At 40.6% G+C, this 16,920-nt stretch overlaps 1 protein-coding gene across 1 annotated transcript in view; it reads right to left on the bottom strand.

Annotated features, from left to right (window-relative positions):
- Positions 1–14,405, bottom strand: part of BCHE (butyrylcholinesterase) — a 31,404-nt gene extending 16,999 nt beyond the window's left edge. Inside the window, exons 1-2 of the mRNA XM_013961144.2 lie at positions 14,310–14,405; positions 9,057–10,578 (exon numbers count right to left, since the gene is read on the bottom strand). Of these exons, the coding sequence (XP_013816598.2) occupies positions 9,057–10,573 (1,517 nt within the window). The 5' untranslated portion in view covers positions 10,574–10,578; positions 14,310–14,405. The remainder of the gene's footprint in view (positions 1–9,056; positions 10,579–14,309) is intronic.
- Between the last annotated feature and the right edge of the window lie 2,515 nt (positions 14,406–16,920).

The raw sequence follows: 16,920 nt of genomic DNA on the forward strand, positions 1-16,920 counted from the left end.
GGATGTCTCTGCTATAAGCTTGAGGCAACACTCAAGAACAACACTTAGAATATGTTTTATATGAAATTAGGTAGTTGTCTTATGTTCCCTAAAGGAAAGGTAGAGAAAACAGATGGAAGCCAGGGATGTCTGGGAAAGATGATGATGGCAGCTTTTAATTTTACATCTGCACTAGCATATGATTGTGTAAGATAATTAACTGAAAGCATGAAATGACTGATTTCCTCTTGTGCAGCTTCTAGATTTGTGGGGACAGAATCTCACAAATCCTGTGACTAAATTGCTAACTACGTTTATCCACAGCTGACTTCTCTTGCAGCTGATTGAAAGAAAATTAAACACTATATTGAGCTACCTTTGAAAATGTGGTGTTAGCTAACCTCTGCTGTTCCTCATTTCCTCCTTTCTTCCCCTTTGCCACTTCCCTGAAACAAGCCAATCTCTCGTGTTGGGGAGTAAATTAAAACGTGTACCAAAAGGTTTCCATTCCTCCTGCGAAATTTCTCAGCAGGACTTCAGCTCAGTGTGCCAGAATCACCTGGAAAAATGGGGTCTGCAGACCTTTGAAACTCCAATTTCTGCCTTTTGAAGACAAAACAAGGAGTAAGCTGCAGAAAAGCAGCACTGTATCTATGGAAGAAGAACGCCCATAGAAAGAGGATTAACTGTGCATGAGCACTAATTAGACCTTCACAGGGCCTTTTGCAACCATGCGTTTACATGCCTGCAAATGTTATGATTTAGTGAGCGTAATTCCTAATACTGGATTATCTCTGAAGTGTATTGAGCCCACCCCACACATAACTTGCAATATGTTCATCCATGCATTTCCTTCATTTCACTGTTCACAGCTCCTTTCATCCAAAAACTGCTAGCACGTCTCTCAGACATTTTCTTCTCATATCTTTCCATCTGCTTTTGTTTGTCCTTTCTTCCTTCTGTCTTTTCTTGTTCATCTAGCTTCCTGCATCGGTTAGCATTTCCCTCTCTTGTTTCCCATCTTCTTCATTCATATGGTTTCCATCAAGCACTAAATAATTTCAATGCAGGCCTCATATTTCCATCCCTGCGTTTGAGGTAGAAATCAGACGATGCATACGCCAGCGTTTTTGTGCGTCTCTGCCTACAGGTCTTCAAACGTAGCGAGTTTCCCTTATTCGGTCCCATGATTGTGGATCCTTACTGGCGGTTTTGATCCTGCAGGCTTTGACAGTATTTTTGAAGTATTCGCTGGCTTTTCTACCTGTGGTTGTCACTGTGGTAACGGAACATATGCCAAAACCGATGAACTGTCCTTGCAATACAGCTCTGACTCAGAGAGCTACGTCGGTGATCATTTTAGGAACAGAGACTCAGCGAGACAAAGGTATTCAGGTGCTTAAGTCCCAGTGAGGTAATCTTAAAAAATCTGGACTAAAATAGCTTTCTAGAGGAAGCACAAAAGCTTATAGGAGATCTAAATCTTTTTTTCTTTTTTCTTTTTTTCTTTTTTTGTAATTGAAATCCACTGATTTTAATCACAGGGCTTTTTTCTTCTCCCCTCATCAGGAAGAGGTTTTTTACCTGCTGCTCTGTTCCTGACAATTGTATTAGATCTTAACCTTTTCTATAATGTGTTACCAGTATTATGTTCAAGGCAAACCTTAACATTATAGTTATACTTTTTAGTTTGATGTCTCATTCAATTATTCCTACAATATTTGGACATTTCCTTAATAGAAGCTCTCATCTGATCTTTAAAATATGTGGTTTGACTCATCTTCTGTAGAGAACAAAACCTGTATGGACTGAATTGGATTTGCTGCACATATGGAAAGCAACTAGACATTTTCTTGTGTTTTTGCAAGAGTTGCAATAATTTTAAGCCAATCTAAGCAATTTGTATCCTAGGCATATCTCAGAAAAATGACTGAATTAAATATTCTTGGTTTCAGTTTTGAAATTCTGTGACAGCTTGTCAGCTTGCAAGCCAGAAACTGAGATGACTGCCAAATGCGAGTCTCTAGTTACTGATTTTTCCATGATGCACTATTTCCAAATGTATTAGATAGCTAAAAAGAGGTTTCCATTACTGTTTCTTAGTATAACAATATGTACAGACACCGAAAACATAAGTCACTTTTAAGAATCCAAAGTTAAGTGAAGATGGAGAAACAGGTATAGAAAACAATGTTTCCTAAAACGTGACCATTTTTTGTTCGTGAACAAAAGGACCCGTGAGGATCAGCACCAGGTCTCAGGGTTGTAGCCCCTGCCTGTGTCGTGGGCTAACCTCAGAAGCAGGGACCCCCCACAGCACATTTCTTATCACAGAGTGGCTCAGTGGTACGTAGACCTTCCCAGTTTCTGAAGCATTAGAAAGTTAAAAAGGAAGTTGGAGGTTTTTTCGCTTTTGCTTTCTTTAGTATGTGCTTTCCCTTCCATGCATACAAGATATGGGTCCCCAGTTCAGCCTGTCGTCTGGACGCTATATGAGCCTGTTGGCTTTGTTCTCACTGTTCTGAAACTCTCTATAAACATGTGCTGACAAGTTGGTAACAAAAGCACTGAAGTTTATTATACGTCTACCCGTGGAACATCAGGGAAAGGCAATAATAACCAGGCAAAGTGCTTCCGAGCTTTAGTGGGACAATCAAAGCCTCTCGAATTCCCTTAAAACAGAGGAGGAAATATTTCAAGGGCTTTGCTTTATAGAAAAAGCTGCAAAGATTTGTTTCATCTGTTGTAAAACTGGCAGTGAGACAAGTTTTGCCAGTTTCCTTTTATAGGAAACATTTTTCACAAAGCCTTAAAAATATTATCTTTGTATGTTCCACTGTGTTCTTGCCTGAGTTTTCATCTCATCTGATTTGTCTGTCTCCTTGTCAGTTTACTTCACTCGTGTCTAAAAAATACAGTTACTAAACCTAATGAATAAAGTAATGCAAAAGGCATAACCTAGCAACCGCTGATTTGGGATGCCGTATATTTTTTCATGATAAATAAAACTCTGTCTTACCAGAGTTAGCAGAGCGTTCTGCTGTTTGTGATTGATAGTACCTGTTAGTGTCACTTGCTTACTTTCAAAAGCTTTCTGAAGAACATCAAAAGTGAGGCAGAGAAATGAGTTTCAGAAGTATTTTAAAAGAGAAATCTTCTCTCACCATGGACCTTATTTAAAGTAAGATGCACAGAAAGGCATTCAGGAGAAAGCCAATGAACACTAACTCAATATTGCTAAAATGAACTTAATCTGTATTCACACATCAACATACTGAGCCTCATCCCCGCCCTTCCATATGATATTGATATCACACTCTGGTTTCCTGCTGAATACAATTTGGCTGAATCTATTTGCCTGTCCAATTTTGATGTTTCTAGAATCTGCTCAAACGATTTTTAGACTGCTCTTGAATTGATGTTCAAGGGACCATAGTCTCAAACGCCAGAATCAGCTGAGGAGACCCTGGGTCAGGGTAAATGGAAGACTTTTAAATCAAAATTTAAATCACTATGATCAATTTTTGGAATCTATTCTTTCTCATAATCCAAATATTTTATTATACTTGATCTGTCCTGAAAGCACCAGTAATAACCCTCTTTCTTGCCTCGCTAACAACACAGAGATTTTTGAGGGAACAATGACAATGTTCTCTCAAGGCTCAAATATATGCAAAGGAGACATCTTATAAAATTATGCTAATAACACTAGAAAGGGCTAGGTTATTTGGTCAGCCTTACTTGATACCAAAAGTTTAATCTTTAAAAGCTGTAGCGCTTGTGAAACAGCAGACGTGTTCAGGTGGGGGGAAGGAATTGCCACGCATGCAAGTTTTTGCCTTCCACACCCCAGAACTTGCTGGCAGTTTAGCAGAAGTTACCTTTCTCTGCACATTAGCAGACACCAGTGTCTCCCCCAAGGCCGATGACACATTCGTCAGCCAGGACCGGTCTTAGGTATCTGCCCTCTCTCCCTCAATACACTGAAGCCAATTTAAAACTATAAGGACACCGGAAAACACAACAGTTGAGCTGCCGGCAAACTTCAGATAACACAACATCAGAGACACCGTGAACTGCCTGGTTTTGGAAGGCAAAAGCACTTCGGCCGCACTGTGAAGGGTCGCAACTGGCTGCACTTTCCTAAGGTATAAAAGACTATCGCTGCTAGTGATGCTCTCCTACACACTGTGTAAATCACAGCACAGTACTTTGCTCCACAGGTAGTGCGTTCTTGCAGAGTCCAACCTGGTTTCTCTTGCCAGGCAGCTCCTTGTGCCAGGATATGATTGTACGGTGGAGGATTAGGAATAACGTGCGGCATCTCCCACATCTCAAATGCCTAAAAAAATTTGAAATGGCGTTAGCACCAGATAAGGATGCTCTAAATGATGTTCTTTGTTCAGAACAGAAGAACTGAAATAGTTTGCTTAATAATAAATAATAATAATTTGTGCCACTCATTACTTAGATCTGCTCTTGAGATAGATCATACACATATTTCTGAGGGGAACCGTTGCTGTAAGTGAATAAATGGCAGATGAGTTACCTATGCTGCCAGGTCAGTTAGCTGCAGCTCCGTGGCGGGTGCCCACCTATGCTCTGTTCATCAGGATCAAGGTTAGTATTAGTTAGTAATAATCCAACAGAGTGATGGTAAACATCACAACTAGAAATCTTATGGGCCTGCCAGTCCGTCCTTTTTTCAAGTTATTTCATGTCAGCTGCTTGAGCAGTCAGAACACATGAGGAGTTTCACTCTCTTCCATTCATCTCGGACTCTGTGCTGTGAAGTAACAGCATGGATATGGGTTGCTATCACCAGTGGTGACAGGTAGCCTGTTCCTCTGTGCAGGAGCACAGGTAGCTACCACATCCACGTCTCCATGCAGCCCCTATGTCAAGATCTGCTCTTAAACCCGTGCCCCATCTGTGCACGGCTTAAGTGGCATTTTGGGCTGTGGCACCATTTCCAAAAGAAGTGACCTTCCGAACAGGACTTCAGCATCCTTCCACATCCCGTCATAGTTACCAGGGGTTCCCGAGCCACTGAATCCTACTTTGGGTAAGTGAATCTGCAGGGAATCTCATGAACAAAAGCCAGTAGCCTATTGTCAGAGAAGCAGCAGGGTCTACACGAATGTTAGACACTATGTAAATATATGGCAGATTCCTAAAATAAATAAATAAATAAAATCACACTATGCCCTTGGGTATAGAAAATGAATAACAGAAAATCTTTACCCTGATAATTTTCCAGAAAAAAAATCATCACTTATCACGGCTATTTATGTTGAGCAAGGATGTGAAAGAAAAACTGCTCCTATAGGGTACTTAAACCTTTGACTTTCGCTATCATCATTTTTAACCCCAGTGCTCATGTAGGAAGGAAAAATAGAGAGCATTAGGGTCAAAGTGTGGGCTCGAAGCCCCCTTGCGAGGAATGCGGAGTCAGGGGCTGCAGCACCAAAGGTGGCACGAAGCACACTGCTCCGTGCCAGGGAAGCTGCGCCATCTCACCGGTCCTTCGGGGAGAAAGTCCCAAGACAAAACTAAGTTATTTCAGCATGTGTTGACTCTACCTTATCTCTTTTTTCCTTTTTTCCTGCAGGCTTCTCTTTCCTCCCTTACGCTTTTGTACTAACGCACATTAGAATATTAGGTCAAACGCCCGCACTAAAAATTGTGCTGTACAATATTTCTGATTTTCATCTTTTTGCCTAATCTTCTCCTCATGCATTGCAAACATCAATGGCAAAGCAATTTTTTCCCCAGATGTTCATCCTTTGATCATGCCAGTTTACTACAAACAGATGTCAAACACAAGAGGGCTTCCCCAGTTCTTTATAAATGTTTACTGTGTGCACAAAAGTGCCAGGAAAAAAAAATCAGCTATTTCTTTTGGAATTATTAACAATGTCTATTATTTCTCCACTCATTCTACACTGTGGATAATTTATTACAGAACTTAATGGGGTTCCGTGTTCTGGATTATGAGGAAAATGGTACACAATGGGTTAACACTGATCTGCACTTTTAGTGGTACTCAAATTGTATGATTGTATTATCTCCCATAATAGTCATGGTTTTGATATTTGTGGTAGAAGCAGAGGGAGGGATTATTTGCTGTTTGCTGTGGAAACCGCTTGAAATTCTATCTGTAGGCTAATCTAATTATAGTGCAAATGATAATCAGACTAGATGACAAGACTGGTGGCTAAAGTCTTTTATAAACTTAAACCTGAAGGTACCTTCTGTTGTCTAATTTTAGCCAGATACCGGGACAGCGTACTCTATTTTGTGCAGCAGGTAATTGGGACACAAGAATGAGTGTGTATATATATTTATATTATAATATAGTGGAAACCAACAGTTCGTAAAAATGTAAGTATTTTTCTGCAAAACCTACTTTGGGCCTAAATTTCTCTTTTCCTACTAATAAATAGTTTTGCATAATGGAAAGCTCTCCAATTTTGGGGTGGTTGTTACACGATCCTGACTGCCAATTCCCGCAGGGCAGGTCTGTAAAGCTGCGGTACGTAATAAGGAGCCTTTGCTCGGTTCACTCTCACCAAGGGCCTGGTGACACTAGCTTCAGAACAATGTTGTCCTATCATATCTTCCCAGTGCAGGAACGGTTACCACGTTTTAAGTGACCTCATTGCGCAGCCTTCGCCTTGGGATTCCTTCACGTGCATTTTTGGCATTGAGAAATCAACTGCACAGCCCATTCCCAAAGCGCACATCGCTGCTGAATGCTGCTTTCTGTGTCTTTCCCACAGAACTCAAACAGAGCGAAAAGGGAAGCAGAAGAGCTCTTAGATTAAATTTTAGATTACACTTTTGCAAGTATAAAACCTGTATTAAAATGTTATGCATTTGAAGAGTATAATTATCTGTATAGTCATTCTCTGAGATTTAAAATGCTCATCATTTACAATAAACAAAATCCATTATAGGCTCTAAGCCGTAAAAAGAATAGAACTTGTTAAATCAATTAACATTTCTACGTATCATTTTTGATAAGAAAATCTGTTAAAAGAAGGATGCTTGTAAAAATTAACTGTTAGTTCACCTCGGAACGTAACGTAAAGTGAATACAAAAGGAGGTCTATGAAACGCATCTTCCCAATCAATGGTTATCATTTCCTTTGCTCATTAAATAACACAGCCCTCTTACACACCTGTTGGAGGAATAAGCCAGTTAGAAGAACATTTTGGTGGGGAAAAGGGGATGCAGTACGGCAGGCTGATTAAATAAGTGCTATGACAAATCGCGCGCGAGGAGTGGTAACACCAGGAGCCGGTAACGCTAAGATTAGCGGTGGCAACGAGGTCCGGGAGACACCGCGGGTGCGCGGGAACTGGACTGCCCGCGGCGCGTGGCCAAAGCCGAGCCACCGCCTAACGCTGCGCCCGATTCAAACAGTTTTTTCCTTGGGGGGAATATCAGGTTGAAATAGAGAAGATATATGACACCTGTCATTAGGTCTCCTTTCGGGCGATCGTGGTTCTTCCTAGCAAGGAAAGTTGCCAAAAGGCGTTGGTGAGTCACAGAAGTTTCACAGAAGAGCCCGAGTTACTATTAAAGCACTTGAAAAAAATGCCTCATAGTGCAAGGCTGAAGAGCACAACCTGTTTTGTTTAACAAACAAAAGGTTTAAGCGTTATTCGACTAGAGTCTAGAACTAGCTCTACAGGGAGCACCAATTTAATGATATAAAGCTTAAGAAATTGTCAAAGATTAACAACTTATAGCAGCTGGAAAACTAGAATAGACAAATTCAGGCCAGAAAGAAAACTTCTCTTTTTAACTCAGAGTGTAATAAATCTTCAGAACAACCTGCCAACATTTGGGCTGGATTTTCCAGCCCTCGAAATGTTTAAGTCCTATGTTTTGTGTTATGTATAAGGTTATATGGACTAAATGAGCACAACAGTCTCTTCTGATTTCTGATCTATTAATCTACTAAGAAGAAATTATTAGGTCCTGTTTCAAAGCTGACTTCAGTCTCTACAAACCTTCAATGGATTTGGTAGCAGGACATTCACAAATCAAAATAAAAGTCCACCATGGAAAACAAATTAATGCAGAATTTTAAAATGTCAATTAGAAAAATTTAAAGTGTGAACTGAGTATTTAACTGCATGTTTTCATAGATACAGTTTTCTACGTTCAATATATACAGTTTTCTTAGAGGAGAGAGAGAGAGAAAACTGAGCTTCTGACAAGAAAAGACGGCTCCCCCTTCCTTCGGGCTCACAGCCTTGAGACTAATTGTACATGACGGTGATAACGACTGTTTTTCTTAGGGCAATGTAAAACATTTCAATCTGAATATTTCATAGAGAGAGAAGCACATGGATGCAGCAGCGCAGAGCTTCGTGCACCGCAAAGCTAAGGGTTTTCTCACTGCTCTCTTGGACGCTACCTAAATACACCGGTGCATTCAATCCATCTCATACATCCAGATGAAATATGCTTATTTGGTTCTTATAAAGACTGGGCCATATTTCACTTAAAGATGAGTCAAATGGACAGAGCAAGTGATTTGTCACTGACTTCAGTGCAACCCTGGATCATACTTACAGCACACTTGGAAACATAAGGTTGAAAAGTGCAGCCTGCAATCAGTTACTTCATAGCATGAAGATAATATACCTTCATATCACATACCTGCATGTTCTGAGCACATTACATCTTAAAGCAAGTTGGTTTTCCTCTCTTACTTCTAATGTTGGAAACCTTTTCCAGAATTTGATATATTTTGTTTCTAAAACTCAAAACACTTACCTTCCTTTGTAACAGCGCTGCCATGGCAAAAAATGTTTAGTATTTGCTTTTATAGATGGGTACACAGTATTTTCTTAAGCTCATCCAATACAGTGGGCTCCACGCCAGCAGTTTATTTTACTAAGACATTGCTTTTATCAGAGCTAAAACAGGAATTCTGGCTAGCTGGACAATTAATTAATCCTTCCTCATAGTTCTCATCAGACTTGAAACCACAACCAGCATGGGTAAGGTTTCTGTGCAAGCAACTGACCAATCAAACAAACCTCTACAGGAAACTTACCCCGTTTTTGCAAAACTTGCCCAGTATCTCAACATGGACCTACTTAAGATTTCTTCAGCCTTGGTGTAATTAACTCTTCTTTCTAAGGGTAATCCAAACACAAACTCAATCTCATAACCGTGCATCACTCCCATCCACTCTGGCCAAGGGAGCTTTGAGGATCGATGTTCGAAGAAGTAGAAGAACGCGTTGTGTCCCAGCTGCGCAAATTTTTTTGTGAATTCCACAACAGGACATATTATATTGTAATCACCAACCACGTCGTCCATGGCATCACGGTAATGTTCTGGTTTCTGCTCGTTTTCCCAGTCTGTGTACTGAAAAATGATCGATTCCACTGCAAGTTGACTTGCTTCTGGGAAGGCATATGTTAAAGCTACTTGAAATTCTGTTTTATTGATCAAGCTATCATTATCTTTGCTGAAGCCAGGTGTTCCATATACTAGAAAACTTGATCCTTCGTCTTTGTTAACGCCGACTAAGATCTGTGTTTGTTTAAAAAGGCCATTTTCAACCAATGTTTTTGGCATGTCCAAAAGAAAATCACCATCCACAGTTGGACAAAAATATATTTTTAAAAGAGAGTCGTGTGCTACAGCAAAAATTTCACTCTCCAGTATATCCTGGGGGTCCTTGTCTTGGAGGCAGAGGATTAGCTCTGTGTCGTTGCTGGTAGGACAGTGGAGATGCTTAGCTAAAGCCACAGTTCTGTTCCTGGCTTCCGATGGTGTTATTGCAGCCCAAGGGGCATTTGCAGATCCACTTTGCATGATGGCTCTCGTGAAAAAAGGATGGCTTTCAGGAGAAAGGACATGGTAGCTGACAGAAGCCGAGCCAGCACTCTCTCCAAATATAGTCACACTTCTTGGATTGCCTCCAAAAGCTGCTATGTTCTCCTGGACCCACTGAAGTGCTAATCTTTGGTCGAATAAACCTGCATTTCCAGGAGCTTTCTGGTTTCCTGGTAAAGCCAAAAATCCTAATGCACCAGTCCTGTAGTTCATGGAAACAACAATGACTCTTTCAACCCTAGCCAGAAACTTGCCATCATAGACAGGCAGGGAAGACGACCCACTCTCAAAGCTACCCCCATATATCCACACCATGACAGTTGCATTCTTGGTTTTGGGAGAGGGAATCCATACATTAAGGTATAAGCAGTCTTCGCTAATGTTAGTTTTTGGGTTCCACATCTCTGATCCAGGAAATCCAGGGAAAGTTGTATCTATAAGTTGGTAACAAGAGTTTGCCTGTTTTGTGGCATCCCAGATATCTGACCACTTCTCACGAGGTTCTGGTTTTTGAAATCTCAGTCTGCCAATGGGTGGCTGTCCGTAAGGAATTCCAAGGAAGGCTGTCACAGTTCCCCCTAGTACCTGCAAGTTCACCCCCCTTACTCTGCCTTTCTTAGTTGTAATGACATTCTCTTCAGGCAGTACCTTCCTGATGAACAAATACAGAAGAAGAAACCACATAAGAAATCTGGTATAGCCACTTGTACCATTTTTCCAAATCATGGTGTCTGAAAGAAAGGAAAAAAGAAATTCAGAATTTGTATGTTAATGTATCAATACTAGAGCCAAAAGCATTTATTTAGAAAGCATGTAGATCCCTCCAAAGGCACTGGAAACAAGATGGTGCTGTGCACAAAGCATCCCAGGCTCAGGAGTCTTTAACCATAACTTCTTGCTAATTCGTCTTCTTGCAAAACCATGTTTAGTATTTAGCACAGCTCCATAGACTCACAGCTTAGGTGGGAAAGGACCACTGGAGGTCAAATCCCACTTAAAGCTGGACAGACTTCTAAGTTAGATGATATTGCTCATGGCCTTGTCCAGTTTTGAGTGTCTCCAAGGATGGAGATTCCACAGTCTCCCTGGAAAACTTCAGCTATAACTGAGTTTTACTGACAGCTGTTTCCAGTTTTTGAAGGCAATTTCTGTAGGAACAGAGGACTGAAAAAGGCTCTTCAGATTATAGTCTAAGCCTTGAAATTCTCAAGAGAGGACCAACAGCTATTTATTTAGAGGATCAGAAGACTAGTTACTCCAAATGTTCCCATAATCTTTGGATAAAATCATGCTCTTTTCTTCATGCAGGCAAGACTGGCCCTAAATATAAAAGGGGCTATTTGGGGAAAGTGTTACAAAAACTGCAGTTTCCCTAACTCGCAATACAGGGCTTCAAAACAACTCTGTCCCTAAAAAACGTAGAAGTGAGGAAACTAGGTCAAAGAGGGAAAGGTCATACAAGTAGTGTCTGACTATGCGGCCCGTGGGTCATGTATCCGTGGTCTGATTCTTTTCATGCCACTGCAGTTGTAAGTCCACACTGGATTTATAACACAGCAGAGGTTTTGCTGAGCCTCGGAGGCCTGCTTTTTTTCTGTTCCCAAATACCAGCAATCTCTCCCTCCATCAGCAATATTTGGCCATCATGTTTTCATCATGTTTTCTTTAGTTAACAGATGACTTCACCGCTCGATGAATAGAACATTTTATGATCTGTGATTGAAAATGCCATGCCTGATTAGCCACTGTTCTGTTCAAGGTTTATTTGGCAATCTGTATTCTCAAGTCAATAAAGGGGAATAATAAACATCACTATGCACAGATTTTTCCACATATTAACATGCATCCCATGAACTCTGGAAAGGAGCTTGGACCCATGTTTTAATACAAGGATTTCTAGGCCCAAGTAAGTTTTGAGCTACGTACTTGTGTCACAGCACATGCCTGGGCCGAAGAAGACAAGTAAGATAGCATTGCTATAAACTCAAAAAAGCACTAGATGGTTATGGTGTCCTACTCATACGTCTTAAGATCTGAAGGTGTTTCTAACAAGTGAAGGGCATAAAGTACCTCAGCTGACTGTCAGGTCATTAGGTCTTGTGGGTGACTGTACCCAGAGGTACGCCAAGACCTACATGCAGCATTTCTATCAAGGTCTTATTTCTATAAGGTAACTTAACCCGGTTTGTAACCACCATATTCACGAGAAGTTGCCATATTTCTGCTACTTAAAATGAACATTAAAATGCTAAAAATACGTATGCATTTTTTTATCTGTGTAGGCAGTGCCTAACAATTTATGGCCTGGCCCTTGCTTCAAAGAGATAATTAATATTATTTTAAAGTTAAGGGTATAGATTCTGATTATGTACACCATTTAAGCATACTAATAGTCATATTTACCCTAATCTTTCAAAATGTTATAAAAATGCATTTTCCCCTTGAAAATGAAATGTCAGAAGAAGAACATTTGCAAAACCCCATTTTTACGGCTTACATATTTGAAAATGCTCAACAAAGCTTCCTTCTATTTTTTGCTTGCTGTCCTGTTGTACGTAGTGTACTCAGTCCTGCCACTTTAAACAGTCCATTCTTTGTTAATAAGAAGCACTTGTGTCCTTAAAAGGAATGAGGCTAATTTCTGTGGAAAGTACAGCTGTGCACCCAATCTGAGCTGCTCGTGCTTGTTTGCATATTGTTGGAAATAAGCTGAGAAAACACTGCGGAAAAAAAAAAAAGGAACATTTTGCTCAAAGATGGCCCTGAATTTGAGATAGAATCAAAGGAACAGAGAAGAATTTTCAGAGAATTTATCAAAACCGATAAACGATAGATAAACTTTGGAAAAATAAATATTTATCCTCAAAGTGTCTTTTTATTTTAAAAAAACGACCAGGCAGGGAACAAGGGCAATAGACTTCACTGTTTCTCTGAAGGTTCACGTGAAGATTTCCTTATCAGAAACCTGTGAACGCTCGTGTGCGCGCTGCGCTTCGCGGATGGGAGCAGCCAGTCTGGACGACTCACGTGGTCCAGCAAGCACAGAGGCGCCTGTGTGCCCGGAGCCTCGCTTCGCCAGCCCGCAGGGGAGCTCCCAGCTGCAGGGCTCGCCCAGTTAGTCCTCACTACACGCCCGCCAGTTTTTTCCATTCTTTCCTGTAATAAAAATCTTTGGAGAGCTAGGTGAGAAAAGGCACGTCAGGATCAGGTTAGGGCTGAATTCTTTCACCCTCCCTCACAGTCAACCCAGACAACTGTGGTGGCCGTGAGAACCATCAGTGTTTACAGTAGGAATCTCGCTGCGTACATGTGCATCCCATGCACCGCTCCTTGAGCTGGGAAAAGTAATTTTTACAACTAAGTCTGTTATTTCACCAGCTCTTTCTTTTTTTCACATATTCACTTTTAACATACCACCCGGCACTGAACAAAAGCAACAAAAGCAACAAAAAGATGCAATTAAGGATTTTTAATATCATCATTACAAAGAAAAGAAAATGACACTAGGAAAAGCAGAAGAGGTTAAAGTTCTTAAAGCTTTTAATGTCTAAAAAGCAGGATAAGAGGACAACACTCCAGCATTTCAAAACACAGAGGCATAAATGTTGATCCTAAAATGTTTTAGATGAGAATTCTAAGGAAACAAAAAACCTAATAAAAAATTCAATTCTGTACCTTTCTGATTAGCTCTACAATAAAATAGCTGGTATTTTAAAGAAAAGGTTTGAAATAGATCAAGCTTGAAAAATCCAGAAGTTTTATACTACAGAATGAGAGGATATGTCTAGTTTCAAGTTACTCTGCTAATATTGACAAAAGTAGCAAGTGACAGAGGATTACTATTACACCTTGAATGTATGGCAAATACTACATTCAATAATGATTTTAATGCTGCATTAAAACAAACTCAGCAATATAAAACGCACTGAGCAAAACAAACACTACTTGATTATTACTATGAGAGTAAAAGAGTCAGAAGATTGTTTTGGTTCATCAACCTTAACCAAGTGGAGATACATCATATAATGTATTTGCATACTTTAAAAGGCTGCTTCTGCATTAGTTTCACCCAGTAAAAGTTAAACAGAACGTACTTTCGTATTCTCATTCAGCGAGGGAATACAATTTATTTCAATGACTGTTTCCTCTCCTTGCAAATCTTTTCCAAGCCAAGAAATCTATACACAAGACTATGCAATCGCTATCTAAATAGAAAAGATGGTTGAATTAATAAGTGATTTCTAGCTCAGTTTAATTTACTTAGCCCAGAATGTCCTGAATGATAGCAAGGGCTGATACACATGCCTGCCTACTGGTTCCCTTCGCAGGGCAGAGTGAGTTTTCCCAAGAGAGCAACAAATGGGCAGAGCATAACATTTTAAAAGATCACAATCCCCATGCAAATCAAGCTGAACTGTAAATCACCCTGGCAGACGGAGACGTTAAATAGAGAATCACTTACCCCACTTCTGTTACAAGAACTACAAAGTTTCTAAGAGTCAGGAGCTTTGAACACTTCAGTGAAAATGCAGTATGCAGCTGCTGCTTTAAGCCTGTAAATTGGACAGTACTGACATTATAATCAACTGTTTCTGACACAAAGCTCGCGAGAGTTGGCAGCCGCAACTTGATCTGTAGGCAGCCGTGCTTTAGTGTCTGACATCTGTTCAAAGGCTCATGGTATAGCTGTAGAAATGCTACAGAGAGAACCCCGTTTTGGAGAAAACCAGGCATCAGCTTCTACTGGAAAGGGAAGATAAATTGATTTTTTTTTAGCACAGGGCAACAATTTCATAACTGAAAAAGATAAACAGAGTTATAAATATGATATAATCCTGCCGTTGTTTCCTTTGTCTTGCACGGAGAGCTAATCCTACCTGTATTTTTTGCTGTTGTACAGCTCAAGATTAGTACAATTTTAAAGTACCTCAGACTTTTCTTTTCACTGTGTTTAGTTATTCCTCATTACAAGCAACTGAGGCAGAGAAAAAGGAGAGTACTCTGCGCAGACATAACAACCAGCAAGCATCAGTACTATTACTTGACTTATGACATCTGAAGGCTGCTGTAGAAATGTGTTGTCCTCTTCTGATGTTAGGGTTAAAAGTGGTACCCAGAAGGTATCGCATAATGTTTTCTCACTGTTCTAAGGCATAAAATAAGAATTCACCCGTGCTGGTTAGTGTCTATGATATCCTTCTTGTGGCTAGGGTCTTTTGGCTCTAAACCGAGGGTCGGAGGTACCAGGGCTGCTGCCCAGCCAGGGACGTTCCCACGGCCCTGCCATAAATCAGCGCCTCTTCGGTCACCCAGCCGAGCGCGGGACCCTCCTGCGCCCTGTGCTATAGACACCTTTATCGAGAGATTGTTTAAATCGAGAATGTTTTGAGATACAAACGAACGTAAAATAGGAAGAGGAGGGGAGAAGATAAATAAATTATACACACGCACACACTCCCCCCTTACGAAATGGCTTGTCAAAGCTCTGCTGGAGTTCCATGGCCGATGCAAGCCTCACACCCCCGTCTCCAGACCACGCGGCCGGCCGTCGCTGCCGCGGGCCCCTGCCGTTCGCTAGCACTTCTCTGAAATAAGCACCTTCTCCGCACTTTAAGCAGCCTTTGCTTCCCCTTTTAGAGCTCGAGACAGCTACTTTCCCTTAATTTAGCAGTCAAACCACAGCTCTGTTTCAATTATACAAAGGCAATATTTGGCAATGTACAGAAGAGAAACAAAGCAGAAATAAGAACTATGAAGTTCATAGACCTTAACATGTGGACTTCAAACTATTTTTAGAAGCTAGCATGTGAAATAGTGTTTTAATAGAGAAAAGCTCAAGAAAGCGTGGTCATTTGGTTTCTCCTGGTAACTTTAAAATGTACCTTTAGGACCAGACATTAGATAGGTTTGCTGCAGCGACATGTTCATTTGAGAGAATATGGCCTAGGCTAAACCTGAGCCAGATTATAAATCCCTAAGATTTTAGCACGAAAGTGATGATAGTTTGTAATTTTCTTAGCCAAGATTGTGATCTTAGTTACATAAGCATAAATCTTTAATAACAAAATATAAATAGCTTGGAGTCAATTCTAGGGACAACTCTAGCCACTTGCTTTTCAAAAATTTGGAGCTGCAGTTTCCTACAGGAGCAGGAGACGAGCAGGAGAATCAAACACAAAAGACGCCGTTTCTGGCCTCCTCCGCTTCCAGCCCCGGCAGCGGCGTCCTACCTGCGCCCTCCCAGCTCCGCTCTCCCGCCGGCCCTTCCCCACCCCAGCCCCCTTTGCGGTGCCCAGGGCGCTCGAGACAAGCACCAGCTCTGGGGCAGGCAGACAGGTTAAATGCAAAATGTTAGCATTTCTGTGGCCTGGGACGAGGTGACCCTGCGATAAGTGAATACGCCGTCCCAGGCTGTTTCTCGGGGCATAGGAAATGCTCCGAGTCAGCGTTAGGGTTACCTGGCTGTCTTTAGGGAACTGGGACATTAAGACAGACTGTTATACTTCTAAACTATTATCCTTGAGTCTAATGTTAGACTATTACGGCCTTTTTCTATGATTTTTCCTTTAATTAAAAAATTAACATATAAATTAAAGTTTCACAACTGTGTGCTGTGAGAGAAAACACTTATTTTAGTTATTACTTAGTTTACTAAGAATACCTGCATGAAAATTACAGATTAAATACACTTAATGCCTTTAGTAATTTTGTGTAGACTGGTCATTTTCTCAATATTCCTCTGGGAGCTCAAAAGGAAAGGAGGGAGGTATCAAACAGCAGAATATATAGAACAGCTTATGGATAGATAGATAGATACTGATACTTTTAAATATATATATATACACATATATTTATTTATCTATTTATTTATACTGTTTTTACAGGTCAAGCAAAACTTTACTTAAGGCAAGGTTGTTAAAAATCACCATCAAAGACAATCGTGTATTTTATCATTGAATATGTGCATGTGAGATATATCTCACACAGGTATAGGAATTTCGACAAAAGAGATGCTCAAGTCTCTTGGGAAATGAAAGCAAAGGCCGGCTGTAGGATGCATGTGTGCATGTGTG

The sequence above is a fragment of the Apteryx mantelli genome, chromosome 9 (assembly GCF_036417845.1).
Source record: "Apteryx mantelli isolate bAptMan1 chromosome 9, bAptMan1.hap1, whole genome shotgun sequence".
Classification (NCBI taxonomy): domain Eukaryota; kingdom Metazoa; phylum Chordata; class Aves; order Apterygiformes; family Apterygidae; genus Apteryx; species Apteryx mantelli.